Source organism: Vidua macroura, chromosome 7, assembly GCF_024509145.1.
Source record: "Vidua macroura isolate BioBank_ID:100142 chromosome 7, ASM2450914v1, whole genome shotgun sequence".
NCBI classification, from domain to species: domain Eukaryota; kingdom Metazoa; phylum Chordata; class Aves; order Passeriformes; family Viduidae; genus Vidua; species Vidua macroura.
The window spans coordinates 21454542-21469920 of NC_071577.1; the positions used below are offsets into that span (position 1 = coordinate 21454542).

The 15379-nt window shown below is 37.1% G+C and overlaps 1 protein-coding gene across 1 annotated transcript in view; it reads left to right on the plus strand.

The window, feature by feature from the left end:
* Positions 1-15379, plus strand: part of LRP2 (LDL receptor related protein 2) — a 114804-nt gene that overhangs the window by 47864 nt on the left and 51561 nt on the right. The window contains exons 23-32 of the mRNA XM_053982835.1: positions 400-519; positions 875-991; positions 2138-2515; positions 3376-3624; positions 5970-6181; positions 6584-6768; positions 7644-7872; positions 8991-9168; positions 11164-11292; positions 14910-15076. Of these exons, the coding sequence (XP_053838810.1) occupies positions 400-519; positions 875-991; positions 2138-2515; positions 3376-3624; positions 5970-6181; positions 6584-6768; positions 7644-7872; positions 8991-9168; positions 11164-11292; positions 14910-15076 (1964 nt within the window). The remainder of the gene's footprint in view (positions 1-399; positions 520-874; positions 992-2137; positions 2516-3375; positions 3625-5969; positions 6182-6583; positions 6769-7643; positions 7873-8990; positions 9169-11163; positions 11293-14909; positions 15077-15379) is intronic.

Here is a 15379-nt window from a genome sequence, read left to right on the forward strand (position 1 = left end):
AGAGGCAAATGTGATAATCATAATCATGGTGCTGCATAATGTAATCCACTGTAATTAGCAAAAAGCAGTTAAAACTGAGATGTTCTAAACACCTACTTCATAAGTGATCTCACTGATGGCTAAGGCTGGAAGTTTTTACCAGAAGTAAGATAGTAGCTTTTTCATATACTTTCTTTTGAGTTATTTATCACTATGTGGAATCTTTTGTTTATATTCCAAGCCTACATATAAATGAAAAATTAACTGATATTAATTTATTAGTGCCTATAATTTATATGATTGCTAGTTGCTGTATTATATGCTGCAAGTTAGGGATAATGTTTTTCTACTTTCTCAGCAATATGCTGATTTCAAAAGAGAGGAAAGAAACACATTTGTATTTATTGTCATTCTTAATAGCTTTCACAGGTACTTGTGAGCCCAGGCAATTCCAGTGTCCAGACCATCGCTGTATTGACCCATTCTATGTCTGCGATGGAGACAAAGATTGTATAGATGGTGCTGATGAGCATGACTGCAGTAAGTGTAACTTTCTTTGTTGAATGCCTCTTTCCTGTTTCCTCACACTTGCCCCCAAAGGAGTCTTTGGTGATCTCATATTACCAGCTCCAAGACAGCAGAATGCGTAATAAACCTATCCATAAATTAATCCTGTTTGTGGTGCTTTTGATCTCTGGGCTGTTTGTGGAGGGCTGAAATCTATTTCCTCTGTTTTCTGTGAATTACAAAGTCACTGCATTTTCTGTGTCTCAGGGAAATTATGGTCTTCAGTGGAATTGATACCATATCAGACTTAAGCACCTGTAGGGTAAATCTGATGCAGTCTAGCTCTGTAAAAGAAATAAATAACATTCAATATTTTTAAATTTTGTAGTATATAACTGCAGTGCCACAGAGTTTAAATGTCTAAGTGGAGACCAGTGTATCAGCACCTACTACCAGTGTGATGGTGTTTTTGACTGTAACGATCACTCAGACGAGGTTGATTGCCGTAAGTATATTGATGCTGAAAGAAAGGCTTCAGTTATTAAGTGATGCTTCTGGAAATTTCCTTTAATCTGCTATGTCAAATACTGTCCTTGACATCTTAATATTCTTTTCAGGGAAACTTGTCTTTACATCATTTTCCTGAGCAGAAATTTCAAACACAGGTTCCAGCGCAAGAATATCATAGAATCATAGAATGGCTTGGGTTGGAAGGAACCTTAAAGATCGTCTAATTTCAACCCCCCTACCATGGGTAGAGACACCTTTCACTAGACCAGGTTGCTCAAAGCCTCATCCCACCTGGTCTTGAACACTTCCAGGGATATGGCATCCACAATTTCTCTGGAAAACCTGTTCCAGTGCCTCACCATCCTCACAGTACATAATTTATTCCTAATATCTAATCTAAACCTGTTTTCTTTCAGTTTGAAGCCATTCCTCTTTGTCCTGTAACTATATGGCCTTGTAAAAATTTTCTCTCCATCTTTCAGTACCTGAAGGGAGCCTATAAGAAAGGCCACAATTAGGTCACCCCCAAGCTTACTCTTTTCCAGGCTGAACAATTTTAATTCTTTTAGTCTTTTCTTGTAGGAGAGGTGCTTCATCTCTCTAATCATCTTGGAGCAGACTAAACAGATTATGCTGGCAAGAGTAGTTGGTCCAAGCAGAGGACAGTTTGCATTCCTTTTGGCAATAAAATTTTGTTTTACTTGGCATTTCAGTCTCCAGATTTTAAAGTAAAATAAAGTCTATTAATCTGAAAAACCTGGTGTTCATGACAGTTAGATTAAAACTTGTTTTGAGTGATTTTTTACACTTAAATTAGTTAAAATGTTACAACACAGGGTGGTGAAAGAGAAACTGATTTTCTGTAGCTGTGGACAAGTACATAGGTATAAATATGTGCTTGCTCAAAGTATAACAATAGTTGAATTGCCTTGTTGACCACATTATAAAGTAGGAGTTAAATTAGTCACATTTTGAAATGTCATATAGATTGACTGACTGTGATTCTATGGCCTGATCTAAAAGCAATAAATTTCTTAATAGCACTGTAACTAGTTATATACAAGATGAACTGAACATAGTGGTTTTGCTTCTCTCTCTAAAATTGAAACAGCTTCTGAACTGTTGAATGTCACTGTTCTAGCTACAAGACCACCAGGGATGTGCCACCAGAATGAATTCCAGTGTCAATCAGATGGCAGTTGTGTTCCTGATAACTGGGAATGTGATGGCCATGTTGATTGTGCAGATGGCTCAGATGAACATCATAGGTGTCCTGCCAGAACATGTCCTCCGTCGCTTTTCCGCTGTGATAATGGCAACTGTGTGTATCGAGCGTGGATCTGTGATGGTGATAACGACTGCAGGGACATGAGCGATGAGAGAGATTGTCCAACTCAACCTTTCCGGTGCCCCAGCTGGCAGTGGCAGTGTCCAGGTCACAGTATCTGTGTGAATCTCAGCAAAGTATGTGATAATTCTGCTGATTGTCCTAATGGAGCTGATGAATCCCCATTGTGCAGTAAGTTACTCTTCAAGTATCTACTGTAGACTATGTGTCATGTCTTCAGAAAGAATTGAATATTCAGCATGTTCTATGTAATGTCACAATGCCTCTGGCAGAAATGTAATCACAATGTAATTTGAGCTCAAATTTCTAAGTTGAACTTGATTTCAGTGAAAAGAGACTACAATGATGGCTGAGGAATTCATTTGCTATGTCCAATCTTGTGCTCTGAATTCCAGTGAGACTTCCACTGATTTTAGATTTTTATACAACTACATGGGAATTTGTTTTCCTGGACACATTCACTAAAGCATAATATGCTTTATATTCAGATGAAATGTGATTCAGTCCTTAATATTCTCTTTTAAAATTTTAACTTCAAGAATCATTATTAAAATCAAGAAGTTAATGTGTAGCCAGAATTTGTATTCATTTTGATTATGGATTGATTTAAACATAATCTTTTTCTTTCCTTCTTTCCTATTTCTTCTCTTTAATCAATGCACATTCTCAGATGAACCCCAGCCAGGTATGATTATAAACTATTTTAAATTATTATTTATACAGCTTTAGGATTAGAGTGGTAAAGTAAATTTTCGTATATTTCTAGCTATTTTTGAAAAAGATAGACAGCCTTCTGTTTGGCATTCATTTGATGGGATTCAGTGCATGCGATGTTGTTACCTGCCTTAATGTGTACTGTGTATCTTGTATTTTGCATGAGGACCACAGTCCATTCTCACACTGCATAACTGATGATTCTGCAGTCATTTTAGTAGCAGTCTTTGGCTAATAATGCAATTGTAAAGACTTAAATTTATCATAAGAAGCATTTTTTGACTATTTGCTTATCTCTTTCCCCAACCCAACTTCAGATCAGGAAAGCTGCTCTGACAATAATGCTGGCTGCACTCACGAATGTATTCAAGGACCTTTTGGAGCTCAGTGTACCTGTCCTGTTGGATACCAGCTTGCAAATGACTCCAAGACCTGTGAAGATATTAATGAATGTGACCCTCCAGGCTTTTGTAGTCAGCACTGTTACAATGAGAGAGGATCTTTTAGGTGTTATTGTGATGAAGGATACATTCTAGAAGCCAATGGGAGGACTTGTAAAGCAGCAGGTGAGAAACATTGATAAGAATGACAGCAGTGCCTGAAAACTGTCCAGCTTTGTGTCTTAGTTTGAAAGACAGGTGTCTGCCAAGGAAGGTGGGAACTTCCCTTGGAATGGAAAATATGACCCCCTTCCCTCAGAATTGTTATAACTTTGTTATAACTTAGAAATCAATGGCCTTTCAGACAAAGATATAACAGGGAAAAGGAATAACAGTTCTTTATTAATATATATACACATGTAGATATGTATAACAAGACAAACAACCAACAGAAATGACAGCAGCAGCAAACCAAACACAACCCAACCCAACCCAAACCCAACCCAAACCCAAACCCAACCCAACCCAAACCCAACCCAAACCCAACCCAACCCAACCCAACCAGCAGCCCAGGGGCCGCCTTGGCTCGGCTGCCGGCGCTTCCCCTTTGGTGCAGTTCCGGTCACGGCCGGCAGGGGCGCTGCTGGCTCCGGCCGGGCAGGGCGGGTGCGATGGTTCCCCTGCGCCGGCAGGGGGCGCTGTGGCCGAGCTCGGCCGCGTCTCCCTCATGGGGCAATGGCGGCGGGCTGGGTCGCGAAACGGGCTGCAGCAGGAACGTCGGAGCGGCGGCTGGAACGGCAGAGTAGCAAACGAAATGTATCAGAACCTCCACAGCTGTAGCAGGAGCCACAGGGGTTTCCCGGCAGGCGGGGGTGTGCGGTTAGTGTGTAGCGAAAACCAGGAGCAGTGGCAGAAAAACGACAGGGTTGGGCAGCGGCCGGCGGGCTCCTTTGGAGGGGGCTCGGGGTCCCGGGTTTTCCCCTGAAGCACCCAGATAGATGGTGAGGGTCCTTTCTAGTGAGGTAGGGTGTTAATAAGGTGCCAGTCCAACAGCTGCTCTTAAAAGCAGAGGCTCAGCCACAGTAAGGAAGAAGCAGTACAGGGCTGGGTGGTGGCAGTGGCAAGAGCTCGACCGACGTCCTCCTCCGATGTGACAGCAAGAGCAAGGAGAGCCCAGCCCAGCCCAGCCCCTCACTGCCCAGCCAAAATCTCCTGGTGTTGCTGCCCTTCCCGAGAGAACGCCCCTCAGCTAGATAGGGCAGCCAGCTGCACTAGCCCCCTTCTCCTTGGCGATATCCTTTGTCTCTCTTAAGTACCAGTCATTATTGTCTCTTAGCAACAAATGGGAGAAAATTGCATGAGAGAAAGCAACTAAAGGAAAAATCCTAACCCCCAACACTTTGCTATTATAGTATTTTTGTCTTTTAAAAAAAGTTGACATAAACAGCCATTTAGAGCTGTTCATGGCAGATTACCTTGAGAATTAAAACTGTCAGCTGTAGGGTTAATTAGAAACTAATATTTAATTGAAATTGTATATTTAAAAGAACACTGTTATTTTTAGCCTGCAGTGGTCAAAAATAATGTTTTTAAGAAAAGCAATGTCAGAGGTTTGTAAGCCATAGGCCAAAATTAACTGTGCATAATGCTCACAAAGTATTTAAAGTATCAATGCTCACGAAGGATCAATGCTCACGAAGTATTTAAATCCCAGCCTTTCATAAGACTTACCTGGTGCCTATGCTGTACTTTGCTCATTTGTAAGGCGCAAATATCACTGATACAGCCTAGATGCCAGTTGTTCTCTGTCTCTTTTGTAGTACACTGACAGGGCAGAGGAGCCATAAACCCAGTGGAATTTGTCTCTACAGGTTTCCTGGTTTAGGGATATACTCAGGTTGTGGAAGACACTTGCATTTTCCCTGCACAAAAGCTTGGCTGTTACTAATAAGGAGTTTCTTGTACTTTGCTCTCTTTATGGTTGCTACTCTTTAGTTGCTTTTCAGCATCTCATCTGTGCAAACTAATTACAGCAACCTATGGCTTTCCTGTAATCTGTTTCTTTTCCCTTGTTCCCACATGGTCTAAAGGGGGAAAAAAGAGAAGGTGAGTTACAAAGGAGGGAGACCAGGCTGAGTAGATTAATTGGAGGTACCAAAAACTTTGGGAGTTAAATCAGGAGTGGGAGATGAAAGACGTTTATGGAGGAATGAGTGTTGGATGTCAGCAGAAAACTGGTTAGACAGGGGGGAGTAAGACCCAAGGTCCAGACAGGAGCCTGGAATGGAAATCTGTGAAAAGAGTTATGGAGGAAAGCCAAGATAGATTTAAAAGTCAGGATGGACAGAATGGATATGATACTATATCTTGGCCTGACAATTGATTTGAATTTGTCCTTTCAATATGTATGTCTAGATACTACAGTTTTGATGCTATAAAGTCATGTTAAATTACTCAGTTTTTTTTTTTTTTTCCTCCCAGTTACTGTTGAATAGCTCATTGGTTTATTTTAATTTCTATTCCTCTGACAGAATCTGGGAATCTTCTTTTGCTGGTGGCAAGTCGTAACCAAATTGTTGTGGATAACATCACTTCTCAGTCACACAGTATTTATTCTCTGGTTCGGGATGGGACAAATATTGTGGCTATTGATTTTGATTCAATCACAGATCGTATCTTTTGGTCTGATACAACACAGGATAAAATTTGGAGTTCTTACCAAAATGGGACTGACCGAAAAATAGTAAGTTTTACTGAAGAAGTTTTCTTGTCTTTTATGGAGAGAAAATGAAGACACTGTATCTTCAGTTAACAAAGGAGAAGAGGGAAATCCAAATATAGTAAGAAGAGAGATAACAAAGTGAAACAACTTTGTAGATGCTAAGCTAACATTTCATATTGCTGTTTGAAAAAGGAAACTGAATACTTTCAAGAAGACATCAAAATATGAACTGGTTTTCCTATTAGTAAATTCTAACTTCTTCAATAGACCTGCTGAAGTTAGTAGGAGTGTTTGGGTTTATTCTATGCCATCATTTTGAGTATGTACACCATGATTCATTCTGCATAATAGACCTAGAAGATATTGAAAATTTGGTTCATAATTTTCCATATCTATAGAAATGCTTTTTTTGTTATTGAACAGGTGTTTGACAGTGGTGTCACTGTGACTGAAAGTATAGCGGTAGATTGGGTGGGTCGTAACCTTTACTGGACAGACTTTGTTCTGGAAACGATTGAAGTCTCCAAAATGGATGGGAGCCACAGGACTGTGCTGATCAGTGAAAATGTAACAAACCCAAGAGGACTGGTGTTAGATCCCAGAACTGAGTAAGATTTTACAAGTTATTTTTTATTAAGATGCTTATTTTGTGATGTAACTATTACAATTTGAGACATGCCCAAATTGTATTGGAATTGTAAATGATAAGTGGAAGAGACAACTTGAAACAATGTAGAGTGTTTGCAGAGCTGATTAATATTTCAAATCATTAAGTAATTACTGGTGATATGTTGCTCTGTTTCAGTGTAACAAGATGGCTTTTTACCTGCAAAAGATTTTTCTACATTTGCTTCCAAGTTAAGAAGTATTAATTCAAAATTATGATATATCACTTCAGTTAGTAGTATACCACAAACTTAATGTGATTTCATGTCATATGCCTACCTTCATAGTTCCAAGTCTGAAATAATTTTATAGATTGTTATTGTTATCACAAAAGCACCTTCCCATTTCAGACAGCAAGTAGTATAGGGTTAATGTGATGATTTGAACTGTTCATCTACAAAATTTTACTCTTTTTTTGAGGTTTTCAATGCCTTGAAATCTATTTACTGCCAGTTTCAGTGCTGTTAACATTACCAATACATGCCTGTTAGTGTATAAGCCTGTATTAAATTACTATGTTGCAGCAGGAGAATGAGATTATAATCAAAATTAAAAACCAGTGACACCAGTAGCTTCTATATGCTGCTATTATTGACAAGTAGAAACAGCAGTAGAAGTATTAAAAGAATTTCTGTAACTGAAATTACTGTAATATCTTCAGTAAGCATGTTGCTAAAATAAATTATTTCAGTATCATTGTGTAGGACTGTTCATAGAAAGATTGCTTCTGTTTTTTGGCTAATGACTCTTAATGGAATGTTTCTTAATAGGCAGCTATGTTTCTCCCAGATTGCTAACCATGAGTTACTTTTTTCAGTGCTCATGTAATGTTCTGGACGGACTGGGGCCAAAACCCTCGAATTGAAAAAGCCAGCATGGATGGCAAAATGCGCACAGTGATTATTAATAATAAAATCTACTGGCCCAATGGACTTTCCATTGATTATCCAAATAAGCTTCTCTATTTTGCTGATGCTTATCTTGATTATATTGATTTCTGTGATTATAATGGAAACAACAGACGACAGGTGGTTGCAAGTGATCTGGTAAGCCATTAATAAGGAACCATTCTTTTTCTTTGTTCCCGCTGATAGTACTTAAAAATATATTACCCTTGTCATAGACTTGGGTGTATTTTTCTTCAAAATTATTGAGTGAAGCAGATGTGAAGTATTTTATCTGCTTCTTGCTGCTGGAAAAAGAGAAATTGCATATCCTATTCAGTCTCTCAGGAGATGTCCAGCAGAGTCTGGAGCTGTAGACTTGGTGCTTTATAGCATTCTCATCTGTTCTGTCTGCATCTATGAAATCTGAAGGTGACATCTGACACTGCTGCTACTAGGTGGTGCATTTTCTGTAGGCAAATATAGTAGAGAAAGCCTGGAGAAACTTTTCCTGGTCTTTTGTGAGTGATTATTGCTACTATTCTTGACAGCAGTGAAGGGTTTTATGCTATGACTTGTTGTGTGCAGCAACTCCATCAAGACCATCCCTCTTACAGTCCATCTCCCAGTAAAGTAGATTATTTGGAGGTACCAAAAACTTGGTACAAACTGGCAGCTTGTAGCACTGTCCTTGTACCAACAAATAGTGCAGTTGTTCAGCTGGCATACAGAAACTGGTATAAATAACCATGTGAATGTTTTCAATAATTGACTATTGAGGCTTTTACTGTTGGCTGGAGGGACAATTAGTGCGATATAGGAGCCAAGGCAATCTTTCCACTCCTGGTTATCTGAAATCTAGATAAGTCACCTTCTTCTCTGGTAAATTTTAGGGGAGCTTATCAAGGATGCAGGTTCTTGACAGGTCCATAATTCTCACTAGACATTTCTTTTTGTGCTTTTGAAAATCTACAGTTGACTCTCTATCTGTGGGTTCTGCCCAAAGTAGTTAGACTGCTTTGTTAATTCCTCATTCTCTTCATCTCAGAGGGTCTATATAGCATTCCAGCTTAAAAAAAAAATATTTTCCTCATTATTAATGTATTGTTTTTTAGACAATAGATGATATTTCATTTTTTTTCTGAAAAATGTCTTTTGAGACACAGTTTCTTCATTATTTATTTATTTTAAAATTATGCTCACCTCTGTTATTACTTCATTGCAAGCTTTACATCTGCAAATCTCCAGAAGTAAATTGGTAATCAACCTTGCCTTTTTAGATACTGCAGCATCCACATGGTCTAACTGTCTTTGAAGATTTTGTGTACTGGAGTGACCGCTATACTAATCGAGTAATTCGGGCCAATAAATGGCATGGAGGAAACCAGACAGTTATGATTTATAACATTCACCAGCCGTTGGGTCTTGTGGCAGTCCATCCTGTAAAGCAGCCTAATGGTAAGTTCATCAAAACAACTTTGGTAATTGCAGAAATAAGCATGCAGTTGGAACACCGTGTCATACATTGGAACACCAAGTCTTTTCAGCAAATGGACTGGGTTAAAACAAACAAATAATTCATGCTATTGACTTGGAACTGTTCAATCTGGTGTTAAGGAAAGCAACCACCTAGGCAGCATTTCAGGATGATGACCAGCCAAAAAGAATAATAAGTAGGTAGTATATGCCATTTTCTTGCACTTTGTTCTGAATGTTTTTACAAGACAATTGAAGCATTTTTGGAAAGCATTTTAAGTTTAAAGAATTCTCTCTGTGGCATACTAGATTCAGTTTCTTTTGCAGTAATAATTATTTTTTAAAAGATTACTGTCATCAACCTTCTCTGAAAGTACATCTACATTATTTTAATCAGTGAAACAATAAATAATCCCCCTCATTGCATTAAATATTCTCTCTGAGATCTTGTGCAAGTGATCTCTTGTAGCTTAAAGACTAAAAAAAAACCCCTAAATTGTTTCTGTTAGGTAGAGATCTTTCATATCAGACTTTTTTGTTATTTCATGGCATGACTTGAAGGGTGGGGAGCATGTTCATATGAATATTATCTGCCAGCTTCAGTTATATTTTTTGTGTATGAAGTGTTTCCAGCTAATAAATGCTACATTTTTTTTTCTTTTTTTCCTCAAAATACACCCCCATGCCAGGGAAGGTGGAGACTTTCCTGAGTATCTGAGTTAGGCACTTGTACTTTCAGTGCTGGATTTGTTTTGGAACAAAGCCTTCCTCAGACATGTTCAGAACTAAAGCCACCTATTCTTACTGTAAATTGTTCAGTTAGCAGGGCATAGCATTAATTGATTAATCATAATTATGGTTTGAGAGGTTTTATTTTACAACCCAAGGTTTAAAAAAATATCTATCCCTGAAGAATGTTTTCTTCTTTTTCTTTATTGTATTTAGTACATTTTATAATTTTACATTCTCAATTATTCTATTCTACTTTATGTGTTCAGGCAAAAAAGGAGGGAATAGAGTACTTGCAGAATAGCAGGACATACTGATGTTGAAGAAATAATTACATGCTGATTGAAATTCCAGATGTAGTAATAAAACTGTCATCCACTCTCCTATTTTGTAAACCATTAGATCTTACACTAACCAGAGTTTGGATTTTTTATACTGATGACATGAGCAATTTTCTTGCAGTTTGAGTTCTGAGTTTATGCCATTATTTATGAAGCATTCTCAGTTTATGTCATTATTTAATTGTCATGTTAATTTGTTTTCAGTTCTTGTTAGTTTTTATATTAGTAACAATTGTGTAAATTCCTGGAACTTCCAAGCTTTTTAGAATAAGGTCTGCTGCCATTGCTAAGGATGTACTCAAAATCTGATTTTTGTTTTCTTATGAAGATTACCCATTCTGAAAAATCTTCAGCAGCAAGTTTGTGGAAGTGGTTTAGATTGAATTTTAGTGTATAGTAATAATAGCAGTCAGGAGAGATCTTCAGTGTCTTTTTTTTTACATTTTGCAACTTTTGATTCACAGTTTCAAAGTAAGTTAAGAAATTTGGCATTGAATTCCCACTATCTTTGAGTAAGACATTGCAAGTATTTTCTCTTTTGTTTCCTCAAGAAGTTTCAGCAAATAATTTAAATCCCCCATCTATAGAAGGGTTATTACAATCAAGGACTGCAAATCCCACAGGTTTCCCCATGCAGTTAAGAAAAGTTTGAAATGGAGTTTGAAAGACTTTTTGTGATGTATAAAAGTTGCAAAGATCACTATGATAATGTACTGGTTTTCCATGGATAATTCTATCCTGTCACACTGTATTGCTTGTGGTTCTTAGAAATAATTTCATTATTTTAATTTTAAAGAAATAACAAAACTGTCTTAGTTCTGGGTTAATGTCAGTAGCAATGAGAGAGAATGTTCTCTCTAGTTGCTTATATTGTTATAGCTGCTAATACCTCCTTTCTTATTTTCAGGTATTAATTCCTGTGCATCATCCCCCTGTAGCCACCTCTGCTTACTTTCTTCATCTGGACCACTTTTTTTTTCCTGTGCTTGCCCTTCAGGATGGATTCTTTCTCCTGATAACAGGAACTGCATGAGAGGTAGGGGCAGTATTAATGAGGTGATAAAAAAGACCTGATATTGTCAAATCCGTCCCTCTCCCAGGTGAAATGCATACTTCTGTGGGCTGCTGCTCATGAAATCAGTTTGGGCCACTCCAGACAGACTTCATTTAGGACACATGGAATATACTTGGCCTAAAGGTTTGGAGACAGGTTTGAGAAAGAACTGAATGAGAGATTCAGATTCTTCATTGGGGAAAATTGGTGAAATTAGTTTTCTTATAAGCACTTTAAAGAAGCCACACTTAAAAATTTCTCACCACATGGAATGTTTGGCTGTTGAAATACAAATCGAAGGAGCTTAATATCAGTTAAAAATAAAAACATACTGTGGCAGATCGTTGTGTTCATTGTAAGTATTCAGCTTGGAAATGGGTTTTAACTGTAAGAATGTCAGGATGCAGGACTGGAAGGGACTTCCTTAGTCACTGAAGTTTGTTTCTTTGTTGCCCTTGACTGTGACTCATATGTTGCCTTTCACTAGTCAAACTCCAGTTTTAGATTAACCTGGGTTCTTGCCCCTAAAATTCAGTGAACCTCACAATTTTAGTATTTGGAAACCTAGTTTTCTGTTCAAATATAGTCTTTCACCATTTTATGCCCATTTCTGATGCTATTTTTATCTTTCATAATAAATAGCATGAGTAGTTCTCCTTTAGCACTGGTAGGTTTTATTTTGTATATGTTTGAAGTGACTATCACATTCTTTCTCAGCCTGTATTTTGTTAAGAAGTAATTCACAATATTTTGGTTTCCTCTAATCAGGTGAGATGTTCTTCCTGCTACTTAATACTCTCTTCAGCCTATCTGAACTAATGCATTTTGAAATTCTGATCAAAATTTCTCATCTTCATCTTTTTCCCTCTCTAGTGTAAAAAAGTAGTTTGTCAAATGCAGAAGGTCTAGAAACACAGTCTAAAATTACGTGTGATTACATGTGATGCAGCTGTAACAGAACTCACCTTTGCAAACAAAACTTCATATCAAAAAGGACCACTGAATTATCTTTGGATAGTCCACAGATCTCTGCAATTTGTAAAAGTCATATAGCCAGTTAATTTAAAAAGAAGCCACAAAAATTCAAAGTAGTGGTAAGCAATTTGTGACTAGAAATTTGACCACATTGCTTTTGTCAGATGAAGCATTCACTATTAATTTTACCATCAGTTGTACAGATATGAAATGTGCTTTGTGCCTCTCTATGTAGGAGGCTTCAAATAACTGAAGAAATAAATAACTGAAATTTAATTGAAATTATCTTTGGGATGAGCTAACAGTGGAAATCTATCAGTCAAAAAGTCAAAATAGCCTTTTCTTTTAAAACTATTTAAATATTAAAGGCCAATATCACATTATTTTCCTGCTTGATACTTAGCAATGTGCTCTTTAAAGGGCTGTATTGCTGACGTTTTTCTTAGTCAACAGCAAGGGAATTACCAATTTATATAATTTGAAATGAAGTGTGAATTTGTTTAATCTATTACAAAAAAGAGGGATTCTTTTAGAAATCTACACTTGTTTGATTATGTGCAGGCTTATAGAGGGATCATGATAAAAGAAATGAAATATGCCAGTGATGAAGCACATGTACATGTAGAAGTTGACTCAATTCTGCCACTGAATTCAGCTATTGACATTTCTTATCTCTGTTTTTCACATGTTTCAAATTTCCCTGTGTCTGATTAGGTACAACTGTGGGCCTTTTATTAACATAGATGTTCTGTAAGAGAGAAATAGCAGTATCTTTCTATGAAGTACAATTCTTTTAAACTATATGGGCGTATTTTTTTCTATTTAGACTTAATTTTTACAGTATGTAGAAAATATCTACAGATTTGGGTAATTTAAAAAAAATGTATTTGCTGAAGGTCAGCACACCAGAAAAAGTTAAAAAAAATACCGATTATTTTAATTGTAAACTATTTTAATAATTGCTAATGATTAATATCCCTGCCAATGGCAGAAAGGTTGGAACTAGATGATCTTTAAAATCCCTTCCAACTCAGGCTGTTTTATGATAATATTACACACAAATGGACATTTGTCCTTTCTCTACTAATATTTACTGTTACCCTTGCTGTCGATGTTTAATAGGCCAGCACAATCTTTCAGAAAAAAGATTAAACTGAGCTGCATGCGATTGATTGGCCAGTGTCTCTACCAACAGTGATATTGCTGGTCTCTGCTTACTTTGCATATTAAATACTACCAGCTTCATTGATTCTAGGATTGCAACATTTTTAGCTTTATATAAGATGAAGAAAACTTGCCTTTAAAAGTACTTACTTTATTTTAAGCCACATTTTGGGTTGATATAAAAGATGGTAGCAAGCTGGCTTGGAAACAATGGAATTTTTGTATATTAAAATATTGTATCAACATGGTACATGTGCATATTTAATATAACAATACACTAATATTATATGGATTATAATTTTTCTTGTAAATTCTATTAATTTTAAGACTTGCAGAAGTTATATTAATGCCAATCTGATGAAGCTACCTCAGTTTTTATGTCTCTATAGCTCAGCAAATTTGCTCTGTTTTCTATCATAAGAATGAAGAATCATCAGATTGTATAGGTTTGCATAGGTGTAAAACTTGAAGCAGTAAGTTAGATTTGACAAGTACTTCTAGAAGCCAGAGAGAAGTATGGAGAATAATTTTTGAGAGGTGCAGTGATGCTATGTTTTGTGGCTTTTCATGCTAGAATTTTTACTGCAAAATTTATATAAATGTGTTAAGCAGCCAGTAAAGAAAATCAAAATCAAACCAGCCAACCAAGTCTTTGATCTATTATAAAAGAGGAAATGGGTTACTTCTACAGCAGCCCAGTTCCCTGTTAAGTGGTAGCTTGTGCCTGTGGGAAGAAGAGGCTAGGATTTGTTCTCCAAAGACCAGAGCAAAAGGAAGAGGGGAGGGAATCTGTGTTCATGAGATTCTCTTCCTCTAGTCCCTAGCAGATGAGAAATGCAGTTGCTGACTCTCACTCTGCAGCTCTCTGATGCATTTTCTCAGATCACATCATGCATTGCCCTTTGTGAATGAGATTTAAGCATAAGGGTACAAGTTTACCCAAAAGTAAATATACCATAAGGGAGTATGTCTGTTGCCTTAGGGATAAAACAAGAAAACAGTGCTGCAGTTATATTTTGTAATAATGATCAACAGTTGCTGCTGTGACGTTCCGTGTTTGTGGGTCCTGCTTAATATGCATTAGAACCTTCCACAGGCAGGTCCTGCAGAATCCTCAGAGCTTTGGCTGGTTCCACTTCTCAGAGATTTGAAAAAGCAGCTTAGAGCAGCTGCACAAATATTCTTCTTTTGTCTGGCAGTGAATGATCCTGCCTTATTTACTTCCTTCTGCTCAGAATTTGCATTATGACTGCACAGTGCTGAAACTTAAAATGTTACAGCAGTTTAAGTAACTGATAACCTTGCTTCTAGTGAGGAAACAAGGTAAATGGTTTCAAAACATCACTGGTAATATTGAGCCATTCTCAGCATCAGGGAACTTTTGGGTGGGAGGGGGAAAGCATATTGTAATGCCTTTTTCTTGACCAGGAGCAACTCTGAATTACTGTTTGTTTTCACAGTTGAACATCCTTTCCTTATTGCTGTAAGAGATAATATAATTTATGGAATTTCTCTGAACCCTGAGGAGAAGACAAATGATGCTATGGTTCCAATAGCAGGAGTTCAAAATGGTGTTGATGTTGACTTTGATGACTCCGAACAGATGATTTATTGGGTTGAAAATCCAGTAAGTTAGTATTTGTGTTCAAAATGTGCACTAAATTAAAACCTTTTTTATTTTTGAAAAGTGTTTTGGACTGAAATATGTTAGCATGTCTTTTGGTGGTGTGGTGGGTTTTTTGTTTGTTTGTTGGTTTTTTAAAAATTTTTTTCTTATTTGGTTGGTTGTTGGTTGGTTGGACAAGTAAAGAAGCTTTGTCTCTTTTGTAAAGTAGTTCTTATTTTTGTCATCAGAAACATCTGATTAATGTTTTTTCTGTCTTGGAGGCATGAACAGGAAATACTGGAGAGCATTGACAGACCCACACTC